Below are 24,886 nucleotides of genomic sequence, written 5' to 3' on the forward strand. Positions count from 1 at the left end.
TTAAAAAGTGGAGTTACATTGGCTACCCTCCACTCCATAGGAACTGATCCAGAGTCAATGGAATGTTGGAAAATGACTGTCAATGCATCCACTATTTCCAAGGCCACCTCCTTAAGTACTCTGGGATGCAGTCCATCAGGCCCTGGGGATTTATCGGCCTTCAATCCCATCAATTTCCCCAACACAATTTCCCGACTAATAAGGATTTCCCTCAGTTCCTCCTCCTTACTAGACCCTCCGACCCCTTTTATATCCGGAAGGTTGTTTGTGTCCTCCTCAGTGAATACCGAACCAAAGTACTTGTTCAATTGGTCCGCCATTTCTTTGTTCCCCGTTATGACTTCCCCTGATTCTGACTGCAGGGGACCTACGTTTGTCTTTACTAACCTTTTTCTCTTTACATATCTATAGAAACTTTTGCAATCCGTCTTAATGTTCCCTGCAAGCTTCTTCTCGTACTCCATTTTCCCTGCCCTAATCAAACCCTTTGTCCTCCTCTGCTGAGTTCTAAATTTCTCCCAGTCCCCGGGTTCGCTGCTATTTCTGGCCAATTTGTATGCCACTTCCTTGGGCCGCGCAGAGGGCCGTTGCGAGGGAAGCATTGCCTTCCACATCGCTGAGGCCCGTTTTGTATTGCTCCTTCACGGCAACCGAGCCAAAGGTGGGCAGCGGAAACGTTACAAGGACACCTTAAAGCCTTCCTGGTAAAGTGCAACATCACCACTGATACCTGGGAGTGCCTGGCCGAAGACTGCCCTAGGTGGAGAAAGTGCATCAGGGAGGGCATTGAGCTCTTCGAATGTCAACGCCGAGAGCGTGAAGAGGTCAAGCGCAGGCAGCGGAAGGAGCGTGCGGCAAACCAGTCCCACCCATCCCTTCCCTCGGCGAATGTCTGTCCCACTTGTTAAAGAGTCTGTGGCTCTTGTATTGGACTGTTCAGCCACCAAAGAACTCACTTCAGGAGTGGAAGCAAGTCTTCCTCAATTCCGAGGGACTGCCTATGATGATGGATGATGATGATGACCCAGCATGGACTGAGGGAGAGCTGCCCTTGCTCACTGTCTGCCCTGGGATTCTTTGGGACATTAGCTCCTTTCATTGGAAAGTTCAATGGAGATTGTAGTCAAGAGAGACGTTTGTGTCAAGCATTAGATCCTAAACACGATCTTGATTATAACCATGCATCAAACCCTATTAGCATATAACGTTGGAAACTGTTGTCTTTCCATGATAGTACCTAGTCAATTAGCTTATGCCATGCTCTTGTCATGTTTGCAGAGGAAGATATCTAAGAATCGGGCAGAGCGGAGGTGGACCCGCACAGCTAATGCAGCTCACCGAGTTGGAACGCGCTGCGGCACTGGTCGGCAGCCACACTCGGTCGGCCACCCATGGTGAGGTAGAGCCCTCCCTTGCATCACGTGAGTAATACGTCAAGCAGTGTTAAAATAATGTAAGGTCATTTAATTATAATATACGAATGATGTCATGTTATACATGCAGCTATCCTGATTCCCATGCAGCCTCTGAGCTATTCGCAAGTTGACAAGAGATAAGAGCAGGAGCAGGCGATCTGGCCATCTGTCCCCTTCTCTGTCGGCTCTCCATAAACATTCACTCCCTTATCATTGTCTTTCTCCAACTGATCCAGCCTCCGGAGCTCTCTGGGTCACTGAATTTCAACTTGGATTTACCACCATATGTACCACCATGTGATGCAATGTTACGTAACGTCTCTTGGTCTCTATTTATTGTAGTAGTGCTGGTCCTCCTTCGTATGCCAGCGCAACTCAGCGCAAGAATGTGTATCCTTCTGTTTTAATAAGCTCAATTGTGTTTTGAAGGTCCACCAACATCCATGTGCAGCGAGGCACGACCGGAACCCCTCCCCCTCCAGCAGCAGATGGTCCTCACCATGGGAGGGGAGGAGGAAGAGAGCACAGACCATGAGGAGGAGGAGGAATATATGGAAACAGAGGAGGATGCCCCTACCATCCCCATGCCTGATGTACCTGTGGGACCTGCAGCCACAACGTCTGTTTCGATGGAAGAGGTAGCGGGACCAAGTGGCGTGCAGCCGGTGACGCCAAGGTGTTTAGTGCACACGCCGACCCCACGGAGGTCGGGTCAACGAGGTCAACACACGCCTTCTCTGGCTGATTGAATCGAAGGCTTGACCAGACTGTGCGAGGAGAGTGTCGTGATTAGTCACGAGCATCTCCAGGCATTTGTGGAATTCACGAGGGACATCTCCCTGGCATGTGCTCGCAATTCGGAGGATATGCAGCAGATGATCCGGGAGATGCGTGCGACGACTACCTCCGTTGATGCCTTGCGGCAATAGTGGCGGGACACGGTATTGAACCCCAAGGTGCCGTCATCCAACATACCACCAGCACCAGCACACAAGCGAGTCAGGAGGAAGACGACTCGGAAGGCAATTCCCTCGCTTTGTCTTTCCCTCCAACACCCCTACAACAGCCGATCGTGCCATCATCACCCCCACCATGACAGGATGTCTTGCTGTTGCCCGTTACACGCCAGCTTCATCTCGGTACCCGGGTGGGTGAGTGGGGCTAGGACATGGGGGAGTACAGGACCTGGAGGGAAACGTGGCCGCAGGTAGGGAGGGGAATGCTTTATCGTTTTTATATGTTGATATTGTTCATTGTTTATTGTTGTTTTTATTGTTATTTCACTGTTGGGGTGTGAGTTGAAGTGTGGATTGGGGGGGGGGGGGCGGGGTGTGGTGGGTGGGTGGTTGGGTGATATTTTAAAATAAATTTTGTTAATTTAATTAAAAAAACATTTATTTCACTTTACAATTGTTGTGCAGTTTCTTCTAATAATGTAAGTTAAGGTAAAACTATCAACTGTTGTAAAACAATAGCCAGGCCAGACCAGGCAAATATGAAACATAACTCAACACAAACACAACTGTTGTCTTTCTGTAACCGTAACTGTATCTGTAACTGTCACCAATGTAAATTCATCAAAGCATTCATTTATGAGCTGGTGACGCAACTGTTTCGCAGCGCGTAACTCCCATGGAGTTTTTGCAGTCTTGCGGGTGGGGGGGCGGGGGAGGGTGGGAGGGGGAAGGAAGGACCATGGATTCATCGCCAGGCTGATTGTCCTCCCCGAGGTCCTCACCAGCCTCCTCCTCCTCCTTCTCATCTGCCTCTTCTGCCTCCACTCTCTCCTGAGGTGGACCGGCAGCCCCATCTGGCAATTGTTGTCCTCTCCTTATAGCTAGGTCATGCAACATGCAGCACACCACAAGGGAAGTTTATAAAGTCCATCCTACGAGCGAAAAGGGCTTCAGTCACCTGTCAAATGGAGCAGTATGTAGCGTGCTGAGAGATATCACAGATGTCGCCAGCTGAAGCCTGAAAGGAGCCAGATGTGTAGAAGGATAGTGTCATGTATTCAACTGTCATTGTAATCCATGTATAAACTGATCTAAGTTGTACACCGTGAGAACACTGACCACTAGGTGGTGAACTTGTGGGAGACACTCCTAACCTGGACTTTCAGGTATAAAAGGGGAAGCTCCACCCACCTTCATCAGTTCAGTGCTGGAGTAAAGGTTACTGGTCACAGAGTGACCTTCTCTCAAGTATGGGCCTCGTGTGCATTTGTACTATATAGTAAGGACATATCATTGGCGACGAGAAACTGGGATTTAAACCACGCGAGCATGGCCACTAGCAGCACAGATGAGAGGTACTGTGTTGGTGATGATTGGGACGATTTTATTGAGAGACTACAGCAAAGTTTTGTCACTAAGGAATGGCTGGGACAGGATTCGGCCGACAAACGCAGGGCTCATCTCCTGACGATTTGTGGATCCAGGACTTACTCCCTGATGAAGGCCCTTCTAGCGCCAGAGAAGCCAGCGGACAAGACTTTTGAAGAGCTCAGTAAGTTGATCGGGGAACACTTTAAACCGGCAAGCAGCATGCACATGGCGAGACACTGGTTTTACACGCACCGGCGGCGAGAAGGGCAAAGCGTTCCAGACTTCGTGGCAGACCTCCAGCGACTGACGAGCCTATGTAAGTTCCCAGATGCATGCAGAGCGGAGATGCTGCGAGACTTTTTTATTGAGGGCATCGAGCACGCTGGGGTTTTCAGGAAACTGATTGAGACCAAAGACTTGACCCTGGAAACAGCGGCTTTGATGGCCCAGACATTCATCTCAGGGGAGGAAGAGACCAGAATGATGTTTGACAAAAATCTTGGTTTCAATGCAGCAAAGGGACAGGGAGTCAACATTGTTAACGCGGCACACAGTTCTCCAGGTAGACAAGGGCAATCGGACATGCCCGAGCATGTAGTCCAAAGGGGGAATTCAACAGAGACAATGGCAAGCTGAATGGCGATTCATGCCATCGCAAGGGACAATGCGGCCAATAATGGGGCCATCAACACCTGTCAATGGTGCATTTAAGGACAGTTACAGAGACAGTCAGAGACGATCGACTGGTAATGGACCTTTTGTTTCCAACAACGGCTCATGTTGGAGGTGTGGAGGCAAACGCATAGCCAGAGCTTGTAGTTATCAGCAATATACTCACAGAAATTGCAATGTCAGCGGTCACTTGGCGCGTATGTGCAGGAAGCCTTCAGCCAGGTTGATGTACGAGGAGGACGGACCCAATGTAAGCCCTACGAGGCCAAATGGACACTGGGGGAAATCGCTGGAAGCTGAAGTTCAGCGAGTTCTTGTGGAGCTCATATACAGTTCATACACCAGGACGCCACCGATAATGATGAAAGTGCTCCTCAATGGCATCCCAGTATCAATGGAGCTAGACATGGGGGCCAGCCAGTCCCTGATGAGTATCAAACAGTTCGATAAGTTGTGGGCATCCAAGGCCAGGAGGCCAAAATTATTGCCGATTGACGCACAGCCTCGGACATATACAAAGGAGATCATTCCGGTGCTAGGCAGCGCCACGGTAGTCGTGACCCACAAAGATTCGGAGAACAGATTGCCGCTCTGGATTGCCCCAGGGGACGGTCCCGCACTGCTGGGGAGGAGTTGGCTTGCTGTCATGATCTGGAAATGGGGCGATGTCAATGCCATTTCTTCTGTGGAGCGAATATCATGCTCACAGGTCCTGGACAAATTTTCCTCACTATTTCAACCCGGCATTGGCACTTTCATGGGGACCAAGTTAGTGATTCACATAAACCCAGACGCCAAGCCTGTACACTACAAGGCCAGAGCGGTGCTGTACGTGATGCGGGAAAATATAGAAGGCGAATTGGACCGCCTGCTGAGGGAAGGCATCATCTTGCCAGTCGAATTCAGTGACTGGGCGAGCCCGATTGTGCTGGTGCTCAAGGCGGATGGGTCGGTCAGGATATGTGATGATTACAAGGCCACCATCAATCGGGTGTCACTCCAAGACCAGTACCTGCTACCGAGAGCGGAGGACCTCTTTGCGACGCTATCCGGTGGCAAACTTTTTTCAAAATTGGACCTGACCTCAGCTTACATGACCTAGGAGCTGGCGAGTGAGTCGAAGAAGCTGACCACCATCACGACACACAAGGGGTTGTTTCAGTACAACAGATGTCCGTTCGGGATTCGCTCGGCCGCCGCGATCGTTCAACCAAACATGAAAAGTCTCCTCAAGTCGATTCCAAGGACAGTGGTTTTTCAAGACGACATCCTCATCACGGGTTGTGATACTGAAGAACACCTCCACAAACTGGAGGAGGTGCTACACAGACTGGACCGGGTAGGTCTGCGACTGAAAAAGGCGAAGTGCGTCTTCCTAGCTCCAGAGGTAGAATTCCTGGGGATGAGGGTAGCAGCAGACGGGATCAGACCTACTGCGTCCAAAACGGAAGCGATCCAGAGAGCACCCAGATCCCGTAACACGACAGAGCTGCGTTCATTCCTGGGGCTCCTGAACTATTTTGGTAACTTTCTTCCCAAATTGAGCACGCTGTTAGAGCCGCTACATGTGCTCCTACGCAAAGGTCGCAAATGGGTCTGGGGGGATAGCCAGGAAAGGGCTTTTGATAGAGCACGCAATTTGTTATGCTCCAACAATCTGTTAACGCTATATGACCCATGTAAGAAACTTGATTTAAAGTGCGATGCATCGTTCTATGGGGTCGGGTGTGTGTTGCAGCATGTTAATACCAAGGGTCAGTTACAGCCGGTAGCTTATGCCTCCAGAATTTTGTCCCATGTAGGAAGGGGCTACGGGATGGTAGAAAAGGAAGCACTTGCATGTGTATATGCAGTAAAAAAATGCACCAGTACCTGTTTGCAGGAAATTTGAGCTGGAGTCAGATCACAAACCCCTTACGTACCTTTTGGCCGAAAACAAGGCCATAAATGCAAATGCGTTGGCCGCAAACAGAAGTGGGCACTCACATTAGCCGCCTATGACTATACCATTCGGCACAGACCCGGCACTGAAAACTGCACTCAGCGGCTCCTACTAGCCACCACCGAGGGGGCAACCGAGCATGCTGCCGAGATGGTCATGGTTGTTGAAGCTTTCGAAAGCGAAGGCTCACCCGTGACAGCCCGTCAGAGCAAAGTCTGGACTGACAGAGACCCGCTACTGTCTTTAGTCAAGAAATATGTCCTGAATGGAGACTGGGCAGCCACGTACAGGGCATGCCCTGAGGAATTTAAACCATTTCACAGGTGCAAGGATGAACTCTCGATTCAGGCTGATTGCCTACTATGGGGGAACCGAGTAGTCATGCCCCAGATGGGCAGAGAGGCATTCATCTGAGAACTCCACAAGGAGCACCCGGGTATTGTCATGATGAAGGCAATTGCCAGGTCACACGTTTGGTGGCCAGGGATAGATGCAGACCTGGAACTTTGTGTTCGCAGGTGCAACACGTGTGCCCCACTTAGCCCCTGGTCCTGGCCTGCCAAGCCATGGTCACGCATCCATGTGGACTACGCAGGTCGTTTCATGGGAAAAATGTTTTTGGTTGTAGTAGACACCTACTCCAAATAGATCGAGTGTGACTTCTCAATTCAAGCACATCCTCTGCCACGGTAGAAAGTCTACGGACAATGTTCGCCGCCCTTGGTCTACCGGACGTCTTGGTCAGCGACAATGGCCCGTGCTTTACAAGCATTGAGTTCCAGGACTTCATGGCAGGAAATGGTATCAACCATGTCAGAACGTTCAAGCCGGCCTCAAACGGCCAGGCGGAACGAGCAGTGCAGATAATCAAACAGGGGATGCTCAGAATCCAAGGGGGTTCCCTACAAAGCCGCTATGTGGTCGGGATCTGTTGGCCAATAGATCCCGACCACACTCGCTCACAGGGGTTCCACCCGCAGAGGTGCTAATGAAAAGGACGCTCAAAACCAGGTTATCCCTCATACACCCCACCCTGAAAGAAATTGTTGAGAGCAGGCGCCGGTCACAATATGACTACCATGACGGGAATGCGAGGGCACGATGTATTGATGTCAATGACCCTGTCTTTGTCCTCAACTACGCTGCAGGGCCCAAATGGCTCGCAGGCACTGTGATTGCCAAAGAGGGGAATAGGATTCTGGTAGTTAAACTTACCAATGGACAAATCTGTCGTAAACACGTGGATCAAACAAAAAGGAGGTTCAGCAACCCCAAAGAAGCAGAGGAAGAACACGATGTAGAGTTCACTGCATCACAGGTCACTCTGAACTCTCCTCCTTCCACAAAATGGACTCCTGACCTTCTCAATGCCTGCCCCCAGCCAGACCGAACACCCGAACCAAGTGGAGGAGAGCCCAGTCACTGTGGGCAGTCCGGACAGGCCTGAGGCACCGCAAACAGCAGACACTCAGGCCAGCGCCCAACAACCAGAACCCCAACTCAGGCGCTCCACAAGGGAGCGTAAAGCACCAGAGAGACATAACCTGTGATCCCAATAAGACTTTGGGGGGGGAGGTGACGTCATGTATTCAACTGTCATTGTAATCCATGTATAAACTGACCTAAGTTGTACACCGTGAGAACACTGACCACTAGGTGGTGAACTTGTGGGAGACACTCCTAACCTGGACTTTCAGGTATAAAAGGGAAAGCTCCACCCACCCTCATCAGTTCAGTGCTGGAATAAAGGTTACTGGTCACAGAGTGACCTTCTCTCAAATATGGGCCTCGTGTGTATTTGTACTGTATAGTAAGGACATATCAGATAGTGTACAGTAACCTTTACCTCAACGGGCAGTGCGGTCCTCATGGTGCTGGTAGGCTGCAGATCCCCCTTGTTGAGCTGGCAAAACTCATCGATGACCTCCTTTTGGAAGCGCAGCCTCCTAAGGCACGTGTTATCAGACAAGTTGAGGTAAGATTTCTTTTCCCTGTAAGTTCGTCGGCTGTACGTTCTCCTCCTCAGTTATTAGTCTTTCACCTCTTCGATTGGGCCCTTCACTGAACCCTTCACTAAACCCAACTTCAGACACCAGCATGTGAGCATTTACAAGTAATGGCTGAGGTCACTCTGAACTCTCCTCCTTCCACAAAATGGACTCCTGACCTTCTCAATGCCTGCCCCCAGCCAGGCCTTGAAGCTCTTATCATCTCACCGAAGGGCACTGCTCAGCGCCAAGCTTATGGTCCGCATCTCGCTGTAGGCAATTAGGCTCAGACAGCAGTGCCTGGTCACCAGTCGTCTTGGACCCCCTTGCCACTGGACCAAGACCTTGCTCAGCTAAGCCCATGTGGTAGCCAGTGTGCAACCCCACATTAAAAGAACTCATGCACAGGCATCTTCCACCCTTCCATATGAAGTTCGAGACCTGGCATGTCAGGACCCTCATAGACAACTCCAACAGCGACAGGCCGAATGCCGCACCGCTGTAGTTGCCCGGGAACTTAGACGCTACGATGTCGACATCGCCGCCCTAAGGGAGACCTGGCGGGCAGGGGAAGGCCAGCTCAAGGAACAAGATGGAGGTTACACCACCTTCTGAAAAGACAAACCAGAGGAAGAACGCCGCCTCCACAGGGTCTGTTTCGCTATCAAGAACGAGCTGGTTGACTGCCTCAGATACTCCCCCTGCGGAATTAGCAAACGTCTCGTGACTCTCCGACTCACACTATCCCTGAACCAGTGCACCACAGTCATCAGTGCGTCCGCCCCAACATTCGATGCAACAGATAAGACCAAAGAGGGTTTTTAACTCCAGCCTCTCAAAATCCTTGTCCCATGTCCCTATGGACGACAAGCTGATCCTCCTCGGCGACTTCAGCGCCAGGGTCGGCAAGGACACAGGCCTCTGGGGAGGCGTGATCGGCAGAGAAGGGCGTAGGGAAAACCAACTCCAGCGGTACCTTGCTCCTGACAGAATGCCTAGAACACAACCTTGTCATCACTAACACCTTGTTCCGCCAGAGGGACAATTATAAGGCATCGTGGCAACACCCTCGCTCCAAACACTGGCACCTGCTCGACTATGTCATCGTTCGCGCCAGGGATCGCAAGGATGTGCGCATCACCCGCGCCATGACAGGAGCTGACCACCGCCTAATCCGTTCCATCATCAACATCAATATAGCCCCAAAGCGGCGACGGCAGCATAAGCAGTGCCGCAAAAAAATCAACGCCGGGGCGTTCAAAGACCCAGCTTAAGAGAGCCCGATGCAGCCAGTGCCTCACTGCTAACCTGACGACCCTCGATGACCCCGAGACGCAGAATGCCCACAGCGCTTAGTCTGCCCTCTAGGCCACCATAACCAGTGCCTGTGAAAAGATGCTCAGTCACTCAACCAGGAAACGCCAGGACTGGTTTGATGAGAATGACCAGGAGATCCAAGAGCTAATAAATCGCAAGCGCAAAGCATTTCTGAACCTAAAACAACAAGCCAACTCTGGAGCAGCAAAGCAGCTTTACAGACGGCTTAAGGCCGAGGTCCAACAAAAAACCCGCGACCTAAAGAATAGATGGTGGGTGGAGAAAGCACAACAGATTCAGCAACTGGCCGACAGCCACGATGTGTGAGGATTCTTCATTATAGTCAAGGCCACCTATGGTCCAAGCACCCAAGGCCCCAACCCACTGCTGGCCAAGAAAGGGGATACACTCATCAAGGACACCGAGGCAGCCAGAACCTGCTGGAAGGAGCACTTCGAAGATCTCCTTAACCGAGACTCTGCCTTTGACTCGAGTGTCCTCTACTCCATCCCGCAGCATGCTACCCGCCACCATCTGAGCAAAACCCCAGCCGTGCACAAAGTAGAAAAGGCCATCCGCCAGCTCAAGAACAAGGCAACAGGAGCGGATGGAATCCCCGCTGAGACACTAAAGTATGGCGGAGAGGCACTATTGGCACGAATGCATGACCTCATCTCTCTCATCTGGAAGGAGAGCAGCATGCCGGGATATCTCAGAAATGCAGTAATCGTGACAATCTTTAAAAAAGGGGACATCCTTTTGCGGCAACTGCAGAGGAATCTCCCTGTTATCAGCTACTGGGAAAGTCGTCGCTAGAAGCCTCCTTAATCGTCTTCTCCCTGTGGCTAAGGAGCTCCTCCCGGAGCCACTGTGCGGATTTTGTCCACTATGGGGTACAACGGACATGATCTTTACGGCGCGACAGCTGCAAGAAATATGCAAGGAACAGCACCAACCCTTGTACATGGTCTTCTTTGACCTTACAAAGGCCTTTGACACTGTCAACCGCGAGAGACTATGGAGCGTCCTCCTCCGTTTTGGCTGCTCCCAAAAGTTTATCATCATCCTCTGCCTGCTCCATGATGACATGCAAACCTGACCAACGGATCCATCACAGACCCTTCCACGTCCGGACAGAGTTCAAGCAGGGCTACGTCATCACGCCAACCCTCTTCTCGATCTCTCGATTTTCCTCACTGCAATGCTCCACCTCACACGCAACAAGCTCCCCGCTGGAATGGAACTAAACTACAGAATCAGTGGAAACCTGTTGAACCTTCGTTGTCCCCAGGCCAGATCCAAGACCATCCCAACCTCTGTCGTCGAACTACAGTATGCGGACGATGCTTGCATCTGCGCACGTTCAGAGACTAAACTCCAAGCCATAGTCAATATCTTCACTGAGGCATACGAAAGCATGGGCCTTACACTAAACATCTGTAAGACAAAGGTCCTCTACCAACCTGACCCCGCCACACAGCACTGCCCCCCAGTCATCAAGATCCACGGCGCGACCCTGGACAACGTGGACCACTTTCCATACCTCGGGAGCCTATTATCAGCAACGGCAGACATCGACGACGAGGTTCAACACCGCTTCCAGTGCGCCAGCGCAGCCTTCAGCCGCCTGAGGAAGAGAGAGTGTTCGAAGATCAGACCCTCAAATCTGCCACCAAGCTCTTGGTCTACAGGGCTGTAGTGATACCTGCCCTCCTGTATGGCTCAGAGACGTGGACCATATACAGTAGACACCTTAAATCGCTGGAGAAATACCACCAACGATGTCTCCGCAAGATCCTGCAAATCCCCTGGGAGGACAGGTGCACCAACGTTAGCGTCCTTGATCAGGCCAACATCCCCAGCATCGAAGAACTGACCACACTCGACCAGCTCCGTTGGGCAGGCCACATTGTTTGCATGCTCAACACAAAACTCCCAAAGCAAGCAAGCCCCAGGTGGGCAGAGGAAATGTTTCAAGGACAGACTCAAAGCCTCCTTGATAAAGTGCAACATCCCCACCGACATCTGGGAGTCCCTGGCCCAAGACCATCCAAAGTGGAGGAAGAGCATCCAGGAGGGTGCTGAGCATCTCGAGTTTCGTCGCCGAGAGCATGTAGAAAACAAGCGTAGGCAGCGGAAGGAGCGTGCAGCAAACCAATCCCACCCACCCTTTCCTTCAACGACTGTCTGTCCCACCTGTGACAGAGACTGTAATTCCCGTATTGGACTGTTCAAGCTCATGGCCCAGATTTACCTGCAACGACGAGATCGGCGATGTACATTGTAAATTTCAACATCTTATGTACTGATCTCGCCATTGATAACTTACTCTGTATTTTCCTACATTTCTAATTAGAATGTGCTGAAGCAAACATGGCAGTGAATAAGTGGCACAACCAATGGCCAATACATTGATCCTGCCATTAATGGTGTAATTTCTTTGTCATGGTGGTGAAATGCAACTGCTAATGACTCCTGCCAGTTTGATGTAACATAGGAATTGCTTTTTCCAAATTTTGTTGAAGTTTTAAAAGTTCTGTTTCTGTAAAACAAAGTATAGATGCGTCCATAAAATGGACCCTTATTTTAGTTGATTGTGGTCTGGTTGAGCAGTTTCTTTAATTATCTCAAATATCCACAGATACAGGCCCCATTATATCTAGTAAATGACCTTTGTACTAAAATAAAAATAAATATGAATATAATGTGAGTGGATCAATGAGTAACTTAAAGGCTCTTAAATAACTCACAAATTATAAGCCCTTTGTTTAAGCAACCTCCTCACTTCCTCCGACTTCCTCCGACTTTCGAAATGGCGTTTGTAGTGTCGAGTTCTGAGGAATGCCAGGTAAAAGCAACTTTTCTCCAGTGATGTCCAGCGATCTTTTTGGCGAGCGAAAGTTGCGCTTGGCATTGTATGGGCGATCACCTTGGTGATGTGACACGAAAGTTGGGCCGGCAAATTTCCGGCGATGTTCCAGCCCAACTTTCTACTTTTTAAGCGAAATGGCGATAGCCTGCCTTTTTGGGCGATATATGGGCACTAGCCCAGCGATGTCAAGTGGAAAGTCTAGCCCTAGGCCTTATCTTTAAATTCCATGTACTTCTTCTAGATCAAAGATATTATTATGTGAACTCACATGGATCCCAATTATGGGGTTTTTTTTGTACGATATATGGAACATTTTTTGTTCCAATCAAGCATAGACCTGAGAAATCAGCTGTGGTTCAGTGGGTAGCACACTCTCCTCTGAATCGGAAGGTTGTGGGTTCAAGTCCCACTCCAGGAGCTTGACCACATAAATCTAGACTGACACTCCAGTGCAGTGCTGAGGGAGCACTGAATTGTTGGTGGTGCCATTGTTCAGATGAGATGTTAAACCGAGGCCCTGTCTGCTCTCTCAGGTGGACGTAAAATATCCCATGGCAGTATTTCGAAGGAGAGCAGGGGAGTTATTCCTGGCCAAAACAGATTATCTGGTCATTATTACATTGCTGTTTGTGGGAGTTTGCTGTGCGCAAGTTGGCTGCTGCGTTTCTCACATTACAACAATGACTACATTTCAAAAGTACTTAATTGGTTGTAAAGCACTTTGAGTCGTCCGGTGGTCGTGAAAGGCGCTATATAAATAAAAGTCTTTCTTTTCTTTCTGATTCCATTCCTTTGTTGCAGAGATAACATACCTATGTTGGTGCTACTTTCTATTCCTGCTCTTATTCTAATCTGGAGGAATTAATTGACTGTGATTTCCATTTTCACCAGGCGTAACCTTCACCGTTCAGAAGAAGCGCCACACCTAAAACATTAACATATCTTTCTCTTTCAGATGTTATCTGACCTGCTCTGCATTTTCCGTTTTTATATTAAACAAAATCTAATTTGGGCTGATCAGCAAACTACACAGAAGGGAGCACCAGGTATTTTTATTTCAAACCAAAACATAAATAATAAATTAATCTCTTCCAAACAGTCACTAATTAATGACTAACTAATGAAACTGGGGAATGCAAACCTTTGAAATGTGTTTTTGTTAGAAGGTTGTTAATTACAGTGAAAACAGCAGTTTTCTTCTGTTCTTTTTAGAAGATGAATTTCACCCGCTTGCAAGAGTTTGAATTAAACTGATGTAAGAAAATGCAGTAAATTCTGATTCAATCAAAATGCTCTAAATTGGCTTCCAAAACTTGATCAAGTTCTTAGTGAACATAAGCCCTCAACAAAAAGCAACTGGGAAATTAACAATCAAATCAGAATCTGATGTTATAGAAGTATAGGGCCCAAGTTTCCACACGATAAAAAACGGGTGCCTCTCCGAGCTGAGCGCCCGTTTGTCGCGCCTAAAACGGCGCCGGAAAAAAAACTTGCGATTCTGGAGAGCCCTGCAGCTCCTTTTCTGTTTGGCGCGGCGCCCAGGGGGGCGGAGCCTTCACTCGCGCCAATTTTGTAAGTGGGAGGGGGCGGGTACTATTTAAATTAGTTTTTTTCCTGCCGGCAACCCTGCGTGTGCGCATTGGAGCGTTCGTCCATGCGCAGTGTGAAGGAAACATTGGCACTCGGCAATTTTTGTAGTTCTTTGTAGCTGTTTAATTTTTGAACATTTTTTTAATAAAAGCACATTGCCATCAGCACATCAGCACTGAGGCTTCCTGCAGCCTTCTCACTGTCTCCTTCCCACCCGCCGTCTGGAATGGCTTCCTCCCCCCCCGCCCGCTGCAGTCGGGCCCGCCCGCCGTCGGGAACGTCTTCCTTCCCTTCCCCCTCCCCCCCGCTGCGGTCGGGCCCGCCCACCGTCGGGAACGTCTTCCTCCCCCCCCCCCGCTGCGGTCAGGCCCGCCTGCCGTCGGGAACATCTTCCTCCCACCCTCCCCCCGCTGCGGTCGGGCCCGCCCGCCGTCGGGAACGTCTTCCTCCCCCCCCCGGCTGCGGTCGGGCCCGCCCACCGTCGGGAACGTCTTCCTCCCCCCCCCCGCTGCGGTCAGGCCCGCCTGCCGTCGGGAACGTCTTCCTCCCACCCTCCCCCCGCTGCGGTCGGGCCCGCCCGCCGTCGGGAACGTCTTCCTCCCCCCCCGCTGCGGTCGGGCCCGCCCGCCGTTGGGAACGTCTTCCTCCCCCCCCCCCGCTGCGGTTGGGCCCGCCCGCCGTTGGGAACGTCTTCCTCCCACCCTCCCCCCGCTGCGGTCGGGCCCGCCTGCCGTCGGGAACATCTTCCTCCCCCCCCCCCGGCTGCGGTTGGGCCCGCCCGCCGTTGGGAACGTCTTCCTCCCCCCCCGCTGCGTTCGGGCGGGCGGGCGGTCGGTCGGTTGGTCCCGCACTCCCGCCCTCCCGCCCCCCTCCCCCCACGTCGTCGGGAACGGCTTCCTCCTTCCCCCCCGCCATCGGGAACGAACGAACGAACTTGTGAGGCTGGCTGAAGCACTTTCACACAGGTAGGAAGATGGTTTATTTAATCTTTTCTTTGCTTAGAAATGTTTATTCAGGTTGGATTTATTTGTATAATATTTGTAGAAGTATAAATAAGGATTTATTGTAGAATTTAATGACTTCCCTCCCCCCTCCCCCCCCCCCCCCACCTCGTTCTGGGCACCTAATTTGTAACCAGCGCCTGATTTTTTAATGTGTAGAACAGGTTTTTTCAGTTCTACAAAAATCTTCACTTGCTCCATTCTAAGTTAGTTTGGAGTACGTTTTCACTGTGGAAACTTTGAAATCAGGCGTCAGTGGCCGGACACGCCCCCTTTTGAAGAAAAAATTCTGTTCCAAAGTAGAACTGTTCTACCTGACTAGAACTGCAGAAAAAAAAAATGTGGAGAATTGCGATTTCTAAGATAGTCTAAAATCAGGCGCAAATCATGTGGAAACTTGGGTCCATTGTGTCCATAATATGACATTTTGTGATACACATTCGAATACAGGATAAGACAGCAACTTAGGGAATGTTTACAGAGTACACTTTAAACATAACACACACAGACACATACCTTTTCAATTAGCTCATTATAGTTTTTATCCAAAGCCTCAAAATCCCTTCTGGGAATCACGTCTCCATACTCAGCCTTCATTGCATTTAGCTCCACTTGCAACACCTTGAGATCCGCACGAGTCACTTTTAGTGCCAACTTCAGCTTTACTGTGTCTTCAACTGCCTCAGCTTTCAAAAATAAAACAAATACAACCTGCTTAAAAAATATGGTTTTACTAGAGTAAGCACATAAGTTGCCGTATTTAATACCTATCAAAATCATGCAAGTACCATACATACTCAGATTTTAAAAGTACTTCTTCAAACAAAATTAGTCAGACAGTAGCCTGGAAACTAGTGGTCAGTAGTTGCAGACAAATACTGACCACATTTGTATGATGTTTTGATTTGCCAGCTATTCTAATTGAGATGTTAACAAGCTTATTTTAAACAAATTAATACTTACATTAAAATAGTCGATAAGCATTCCTTTGTTAATATTGCCATCAGTAATTTATAGGCTATTATCAATAACATAATTCAATTGTAATACATACCAACATATTTTTGTTTTTGGTTGGGTCAAACCAGCTGTACAGGGGTGAGTAAGTTGAAATGTACACTGAAATTCTACATTCCAGTGTGATTATCCTTACTAAATTGTACTGCTAATAGAATATTTACATGAAATTATATATTTTTTTTAAAGTTTGCAGAGGGTCAATAAAATGAATATGTAACACAAAACAAGAATATGCTGGGGCATGTTTATTAGTAAGGTAATCAATAAACTGCAAAATTAATGTATTTTAATAACCCCTCTTCACAATTAAAGGTGTCACATTAGTTACATTAGAAACCCATCATATTGCTCAAGTATCCAATTCAAGCTACTGCAAAATCTACACTCTTTTTGCCCAACAGAGTACACACTCACCTCCCTCTTCACTTCCCATTGGGACATATTTACTTAAGTCCATGGCAGACCCAAGGTTTAGGGACCCCAACGGGTACTGGTGCATTTAACAAACTAAAACTGTGTTGTTTATGTTATATATGAAGAAAGAGTCTGACTGGATACTGTGAGCTCAAAGTAAAGTGTGACCTTAGTCTTTTAATGCAGGTCTCCAGAGTGCCTCTCCAACCTTTGAGGCCTCCTTAAATACCTGTGCTCCCAAGGGATTATGGGATCCCTTGGGACTGCAAGGGGTGAGCATTCTGGTGGCTGTACAGAGCGTAAACAAGTTTACATATATAACAACATTCCCTGCCAAAGTCAATAGTGTAACTATTTACAATGTGAGTCGATCTGAGGCTCTTCTTGCCCTGGTTGATCGTCTCGGTGTGAAAGTTGGTATTGGTGAGTCAATTGTTGGGCCCTCGCTGGGCTGCTGTGCAGCTGGCCTTGCTGGGCTGCCTGGTGTGGTGGGTCCTGCTGGGTTGCTGTCTGATGGATGATGGCTTATGCTTCATGGCCAACCGCGGTGTCAGTTGCCACTGGTGTGTATGTTGGCGGGGTCAAAGAAGGTAGGGTCCAAAGTGGGTTGCTCAGGATAGTCCGTGAATTTGAGTTTGATTTGGTCCAAGTGTTTCTGATGAATGAGTCCATTTGAAAGTTTGACCCGAAACACCCTGCTCCCCTCTTTGGCTACAATAGTGTTGGAAAGCTACTTGGGACCTTGTCCATAATTCAATACAAATACAGGATCATTGATTTCAATCTCGCGTGACATATTTGTGCTATCATGGTATGTACTTTGTTGAAGCAGTGTCTGCTCTCTACCTGTTCATGTAGATCAGGGTGAACTAACGAGAGCCTTGTCTTAAGTGCCCTTTTTATGAGCAATTCAGCAGATGGGATCCCAGTGAGCGAGCGGGGTCTCGTGTGGTAGCTAAACATAGAAACATAGAAAATAGGTGCAGGAGTAGGCCATTCGGCCCTTCGAGCCTGCACCACCATTCAATAAGATCATGGCTGATCATTCACCTCAGTACCCCTTTCCTGCTTTCTCTCCTTGATCCCTTTAGCCGTAAGGGCCATATCTAACTCCCTCTTGAATATATCCAATGAACTGGCATCAACAACTCTCTGTGGCTGGGAATTCCACAGGTTAACACCTCTCTGAGTGAAGAAGTTTCTCCTCATCTCAGTCCTAAATGGCCTACCCCGTATCCTAAGACTGTGTCCCCTGGTTCTGGACGTCCCCAACATCGGGAACATTCTTCCTGCATCTAACCTGTCCCGTCCCATCAGAATCATATACATTTCTATGAGATCCCCTCTCATCCTTCTAAACTCCAGTGTATAAAGTCCCAGTTGATCCAGTCTCTCCTCATATGTCAGTCCAGCCATCCCTGGAATCAGTCTGGTGAACCTTCGCTGCATTCCCTCAATAGCAAGAAAGTCCTTCCTCAGATTAGGAAACCAAAACTGAACACAATATTCCAGGTGAGGCCTCACCAAGGCCCTGTACAATTGCAGTAAGACCTCCCTGCTCCTATACTCAGATCCCCTAGCTATGAAGGCCAACATGCCATTTGCCTTCTTCACCGACTGCTGTACCTGCATGCCTGATGAACCATGACAACCAGGTCTCCTTGCACCTCCCCTTTTCCTAATCTGCCGCCATTCAGATAATATTCTGCCTTTGTGTTTTTGCCACCAAAGTGGATAACCTCACATTTATCCACATTATACTGCATCTGCCATGCATTTGCCCACTCACCTAACCTGTCCAAATCACCCTGCAGCCTCTTAGCACCCTCCTCACAGCTCACACCGCTACCCAGTTTAGTGTCATTTGCACACTTGGAGATATTACACTCAATTCCTTCATCCAAATCATTAATGTATATTGTAAAGGGCTGGGGTCCAAGCACTGAGCCCTGCGGCACTCCAGTAGTCACTGGCTCCCATTCCGAAAAGGACCCGTTTATCCCGACTCTCTGCTTCCTGTCTGCCAACCAATTCTCTATCCACACCAGTACATTACCCCCAATACCATGTGCTTTGATTTTGCACACCAATCTCTTATGTGGGACCTTGTCAAAGGCCTCTTGAAAGTCCAAATACACCACATCTATTGGTTCTCCCTTGTCCACTCTACTAGTTACATCCTCAAAAAATTCCAGAAGATTTGTCAAGCATGATTTCCCCTTCATAAATCCATGCTGACTTGGACTGATCCTATCACTGCTTTCCAAATGCGCTGCTATTTCATCCTTAATAATTGATTCCAACATTTTCCCCACTACTGATGTCAGGCTAACCGGTCTATAATTACCCGTTTTCTCTCTCCCTCCTTTTTTTAAAAGTGGTGTTACATTAGCTACCCTCCAGTCCATAGGAACTGATCCAGAGTCGATAGACTATTGGAAAATGATCACCAATGCATCCACTATTTCTAGGGCCACTTCCTTAAGTACTCTGCGATGCAGACTATCAGGCCTCGGGGATTTATTGGCCTTCAATCCTATCAATTTCCCCAACACAATTTCCCGCCTAATAAGGATATCCTTCAGTTCCTCCTTCTCACTAGATCCTCGGTCCCCTAGTACATGAGGAAGGTTATTTGTGTCTTCCTTCGTGAAGACAGAACCAAAGTATTTGTTCAATTGGTCTGCCATTTCTTTGTTCCCCATTATAAATTCACCTGAGTCTGACTGCAAGGGACCTACGTTTGTCTTCACTAATTTTTTTCTCTTTACATATCTATAGAAGCTTTTGCAGTCAGTTTTTATGTTCCTGGCAAGTTTCCTCTCGTATTCTATTTTCCCCCACCTAATTAAACCCTTTGTCCTCCTCTGCTGAATTCTAAATTTCTCCCAGTCCTCAGGTTTGCTGCTTTTTCTGGCCAATTTATATGCCTCTTCCTTGGATCCAACGCTATCCCTAATTTCCCTTGTTAGCCACGGTTGAGCCACCCTCCCTGTTTTATTTTTACTCCAGACAGGGATGTACAACTGTTGAAGTTCATCCATGTGATTTATAAATGTTTGCCATTGCCTATCCACCGTCAACCCATTAAGTATAATTTGCTTCAAGCCGTCGAAGTTAGCTTTCCTTAAGTTCAGGACTCTAGTTTCTGAATTAACTGTGTCACTCTCCATCTTAATAAAGAGTTCGACCATATTATGGTCACTCTTCCCCAAGGGGCCTCACACAAGAAGATTGATAATTAGTCCCTTCTCATTACACATCACCCAGTCTAGGATGGCCAGCTCTCTAGTTGGTTCCTCGACATATTGGTCAAGAAAACAATCCCTAATACACTCTAGGAAATCCTCTTCCACTGCATTGCTTCCTGTTTGGTTAGCCCAATCAATATGCAGGACTCAGGATAGGCAAGTCTGCAGTGAGCCTTCCGTTACCTTCTTCAAGCCATGCTTGATGGTTTGCACTGCTCTCTCTGCCTGACCATTGGATGCTGGTTTAAATGGGGCAGATGTGACATGTTTGATCCCGTTGCGGGTCATGAATTCTTTGAATTCGGCACTGGTAAAACATGGCCCGTTGTCGCTCACCAGGACATCGGGTAGCCTGTGCATGGCAAACATGGCCCGCAGGCTTTCAGTGGTGGCAGCGGATATGCTTGCCGACATTATCTCACATTCAATCCATTTGGAGTATACATCTACAACCACAAGGAACAATTTACTCAAGAACAGGCCTGCATAATCGACATGGACCCTAGACCACGGTTTGGAGGGCCAAGACCATAAACTTAGTGGCACCTCCTTGGGTGCATTACTTAACTGCGAGTGTATGTTACATCTGTGCACGCAGGACTCTAAGTCCGCATCGATACCGGGCCACCATACATGGGATCTGGCTATCGCTTTCATCATTACGATGCCTGGGTGGGTGCTGTGGAGGTCACTGATGAAGGTGTCTCTGCCCTTCTTGGGAACCACTACCCGATTTTCCCACAGAAGGCAGCCTGCCTGTGTAGACATTTCATCTTTGCGCCGCTGGAACGGCTTTATCTCTTCCTGCATTTCCACTGGGACACTGGACCAGTTCCCATGAAGCACACAGTTTTTAAACTCGGGATAGTAAAGGGTCCTAGCTCGTCCAGGTTCTAATCTGTCAGGCTGTGACGGGTGATTTCTCACTCTCAAATGTTTCCATAACTATGACTAAATCTGCCGGCTGCGCCATTTCCAACTCCGTGGTGGGCAATGGCAGCCTACTGAGAGCATCGGCACAGTTTTCTGTGCCTGCCCTGTGGCGGATGGCATAGTTGTATGCGGACAACGTAAGCGCTCATCTCTGGATGCGGGCCGATTCATTAGTATTTATCCCCTTACTCTCAGAAAACAGGGATATCAGTGGCTTATGGTCAGTTTCCACTTCAAATTTTAGCCCAAACAGGTATTGATGCATTTTCTTCACCCCATAGACACACACTAACGCTTCTTTTTCAATCATGCTGAAGGCTCTCTCAGCCTTAGACAGACTCCTGGATGTATGAGCAACCGGTTGCAATTTCCCAAAATCATTAGCTTGTTGCAATACAAACCCGACGCCATATGATGACGCATCACATGCTAGTACCAAACGCTTACATGGATCAACATGCACAAAGGTCTCTTCATTTGTTCGAGCATAACAATTTTCTAGCTTTTACAAAGGAATTTTCTTGGCTTTTGCCCCATACCCATTTGTCTCCTTTACGCAGTAAGGCGTGCAGTGGTTCTAACAGTGTGCTGAGACCCAGTAAGACGTTATCAAAATAGCTCAGGTGTCCTAGAAACGACCGCAGCTCCATCACGTTCTGTGGCCTCGGTGCGTTCTCAATTGCCTCCGTCTTCGAATCGGTGGGCCTGATGCCGTCCACCACGATTCTTCTCCCCAGGAACTCCACTTCAAGTGCCAGGAAAACGCACTTCAAACGGTGGAGTTGACTAAGAGCCTCCTCGAGGTTCTGCAGATGCTCGCTGGTGTCCTGACCTGTAACCAAAATGTCGTCCTGGAAGACCACGGTGCGCGGGACCGACTTCAGTAAGCTTTCCATGTTTCTCTGGAATATCGCTGCCACTGATCGAATTCCAAATGCGCATCTGTTATAAATGAAGAGACCTTTGTGCATGTTGATGCAGGTGAGGGCCTTCGATGATTCCTCCAGCTCCTGCGTCATGTAGGCCGAGGTCAAGTCCAGCTTTGTGAACGCCTTGCCTCCCGCAGCGTAGCAAAAAGATCATCGGCCTTTGGTAGTGGGTATTGGTCCTCTAGGGAGAAACAATTGATAGTTACTTTGTAATCACCACAGATTCTGACGGTGCTGTCTCCCTTGAGGACAGGAACGATCGGACTGGCCCACTCAATGAATTCGATCAGCGAAATGATGCCCTCTCGTTGCAGCCGCCTAGCTTGATCGCTACCCTTTCTCTCATCATGTACGGTACTGCTCTTGCCTTGTGATGGATGGGTCGCACCACCGGAATTAGGTGGATCTGCACTTTTGCTCCTTGGAACTTCCCGATGCCTGGTTCGAACAGCGAAGGGAACTTGTTTAAGACCTGGGCACACGAAGTGTTGTCAGCGGACGAGAGCGCTTGGACATCATCCCAGTTCCAGCGTATCTTTCCCAGCCAGCTCCTGTCGAGCAGCGTGGGACCATTACCCGGTACCACAGAGAGTGGTAGCTTGTGCACCGCTCCATCGTAGGAGATTTTACAGTAGCACTGCCGATTACGGGAGTCAGTTCCTTTGTGTAAGTTCTCAGTTTTGTGCAAATTGGAGTCAAGACTGGCCTTGAGGCCTTGCTGCACCACAATTTATCGAAAGTCTTTTTGCTCATAATGAACTGGCTCGTGCCCGTGTCCAACTCCATTGACATCGGGAGTCCATTTAGTTCAACATTCAGCATTATCGGGGTACATAGTGGTAAATGTATGCACCCCATATACCTCTGCCTCCTCGGTCTGAGGCTCTGGTTCATCGTGATCCGCCGTGGATCTGTCCTCCTCTGCAACATGGTGGTTTGCAGGATTAACAGAATTAGCAGCTCACCTGCACATACGTCGGAGGTGTCCCATTGTTCCACAGCCCTTGCAAATGTACTCTTTGAAGTGGCATGAATGCAGGTCTCCAAAGTGCCTCTCCAACCTGTGAGGCCTCCTTCAGTACCTGTGCTCCCAAGGAATTATGGGATCCCTTGGGACTCCAGGGGATGAGCCCTCTGGTGGCTGTACAGGGTATATACAAATTTACATATATAACAGTTTACCAGACCATATCATTGTTAACTTTTTTGTTCCTTGTCCAGCTGGAACCACACTACCCATTAAGGCTTCAGCCTGCAGGCTAATATGGGGCGGAGTAGGAGATATCCTAGGTCTACCCTTCTGGGTGCCAAGAAGGAGCCAGGCTGGCAAGTCAATAATCAACATTGCATTGGAGTATCAAATGATCAAAACTGCCAAAAAGATGATTTGGTTCCAAACTTCCATCTCCTGTTAGCTTGAAACCACCTTGATCGCAAAGCAACCCTATCTCATACACAAGGAGGATAACTATTAATTGGTTATCAGACAACTGAAGTATACAATCCCGATTATCATCTTTCACCTTCGTATACATGAGAATCTTGTGACTCTTCTTGATGATATCGCAGATTATTCATATCTGAAATCAGAAGTTTACGTGCATCACGTTGGTCTCGGTATCGTTCATATTCAGCTGCCAGTTCTTCCTGAAGTTTACTGACCTGGCAAAGCCATAAATATTAACAAAAAATCAGTACTACAGAATCTTTGCACACCAGTCTTTTTTTTTAAACTTATTTTTGTGTGGATTATTGTCCTCATTAAGGTGAGTGATGTTGGTGATGGAGTATGGAACACTCATTTTGGGAACTTAGTGTCAGCATTAAGCAGTTCCAACCACAGCATGATTAGATACAGAGTTCAGCTCAGTCTACTCTACTCCACACATATTCATCAGCCCAAACCTCAGCTGTGGTTGTGTAAATCATATTAAGGGAATATTGGCCCAGAAATTGGGCTACTTACTGCCACCCGTTAGCGCTGGAATCCTGGTGAAAAATGGCAGCCGCCACTTTAACACCCTTCTCTGGTGCAGGACTTGAGATCCGCCATATTGGTGAGGGCCTTCGTTCTGCCAATAGCGAACCTAACGTCATGCTCTGTGAACTGCGACCTTAGCATGCGTTTAGCGCTGGGTTGCAAACTCGCTCTGATAAGTGGGCGTGCACCAGAATGACAGAGACGCTGTCAGCACTTCTTAAAGGGACACACATATCTTTCAGATAAGTTTGCATTTAAGTTTTTCTGCTTTTATTTCAGATTGACAGCATCTGCTCGCAAAGGGAAGAGGAAAGTATGGAAGAATAAGGTGCAGAAGAGGAGAAAGCAAAAGAGGAAGAGGCAGAAGAGGAAGGATCCAACCCAGACAGCCCCTTTCTGGCCAGGATATCTGGGATGGAATCATCCGCCTGTGGTACTGGTGGCCACAACCCCAATTCCCTTTTCAATATTTATCCCACACCTTAACTTCCCTCTGTTATTAACCAGCATAGCGTCCCCTTGACCATGATGCTGAAATAAAAGCCGCCACAAAGCAAACTTTCCAATCCAACTCTATATACATCTATCTTACCCAATATGACATCAAGAAATCAACTAATCACTCTTATGCATTCCCTTAGTGACTGTCTTGTGTGTGCCTTTGCCTATCCTACTGATGTCACGCAGTGCTACCCTAGTGGCTGCAGCATCGCTGGTGGAAAGCTGCTGACTTTCAGTGGGGGACACTGCAAATGGCCTTGCTGGTTGTCCTTGAGGAGCTGATGGCTGGGAGTGTGAAATCGAGTGACTGTGTTTCTTCTTCTTCACTCTCATCTCCCTCTTCTTGCTCAACCACTAGCTGGGAAGGCTGCATTTCTTGGGTGTGTGAAATGAGGAAGGCACAAGGGTGGTGTTATGGTGAGGGGAATGCTGGAAAACAAGAAGTGCATGCGAGGAGGATAACGTATGAGGATACCAGCATCTTGAATCCTTTCAGCCCCGCCGCTGGTCAAGGGGTCAACCATGCCCTTACCAAGCTAGCACCATCTCCTCCAAGGGGGTGATGTGAAGCTAGGAATGGGAGGTGTGCCTTGTGTTTGGTACGGATTGTTGGTAAGTGAATGATTGGCAGAGGGTGGGGGGAGCGTGCATTGAGCAGTGTGTGAGTCTAGTGGTGCAGTGGTAGGGGACGGGTTTTGAAGATGCAGTCACTCACCTTGACCACTGGTCTGAG

At 48.6% G+C, this 24,886-nt stretch overlaps 1 protein-coding gene across 5 annotated transcripts in view; it reads right to left on the reverse strand.

The window, feature by feature from the left end:
- tsnaxip1 (translin-associated factor X interacting protein 1) overlaps window positions 1-24,886 on the reverse strand; it is a 137,666-nt gene that overhangs the window by 49,312 nt on the left and 63,468 nt on the right. For all 5 annotated transcript variants that reach the window (XM_070897952.1, XM_070897951.1, XM_070897950.1 and 2 more), the window contains exons 7-8: window positions 23,195-23,333; window positions 15,641-15,810 (exon numbers count right to left, since the gene is read on the reverse strand). In XM_070897952.1, coding sequence (XP_070754053.1) covers window positions 15,641-15,810; window positions 23,195-23,333 — 309 coding nt within the window. The remainder of the gene's footprint in view (window positions 1-15,640; window positions 15,811-23,194; window positions 23,334-24,886) is intronic.

Source organism: Pristiophorus japonicus, chromosome 13, assembly GCF_044704955.1.
Source record: "Pristiophorus japonicus isolate sPriJap1 chromosome 13, sPriJap1.hap1, whole genome shotgun sequence".
NCBI classification, from domain to species: Eukaryota; Metazoa; Chordata; class Chondrichthyes; family Pristiophoridae; genus Pristiophorus; species Pristiophorus japonicus.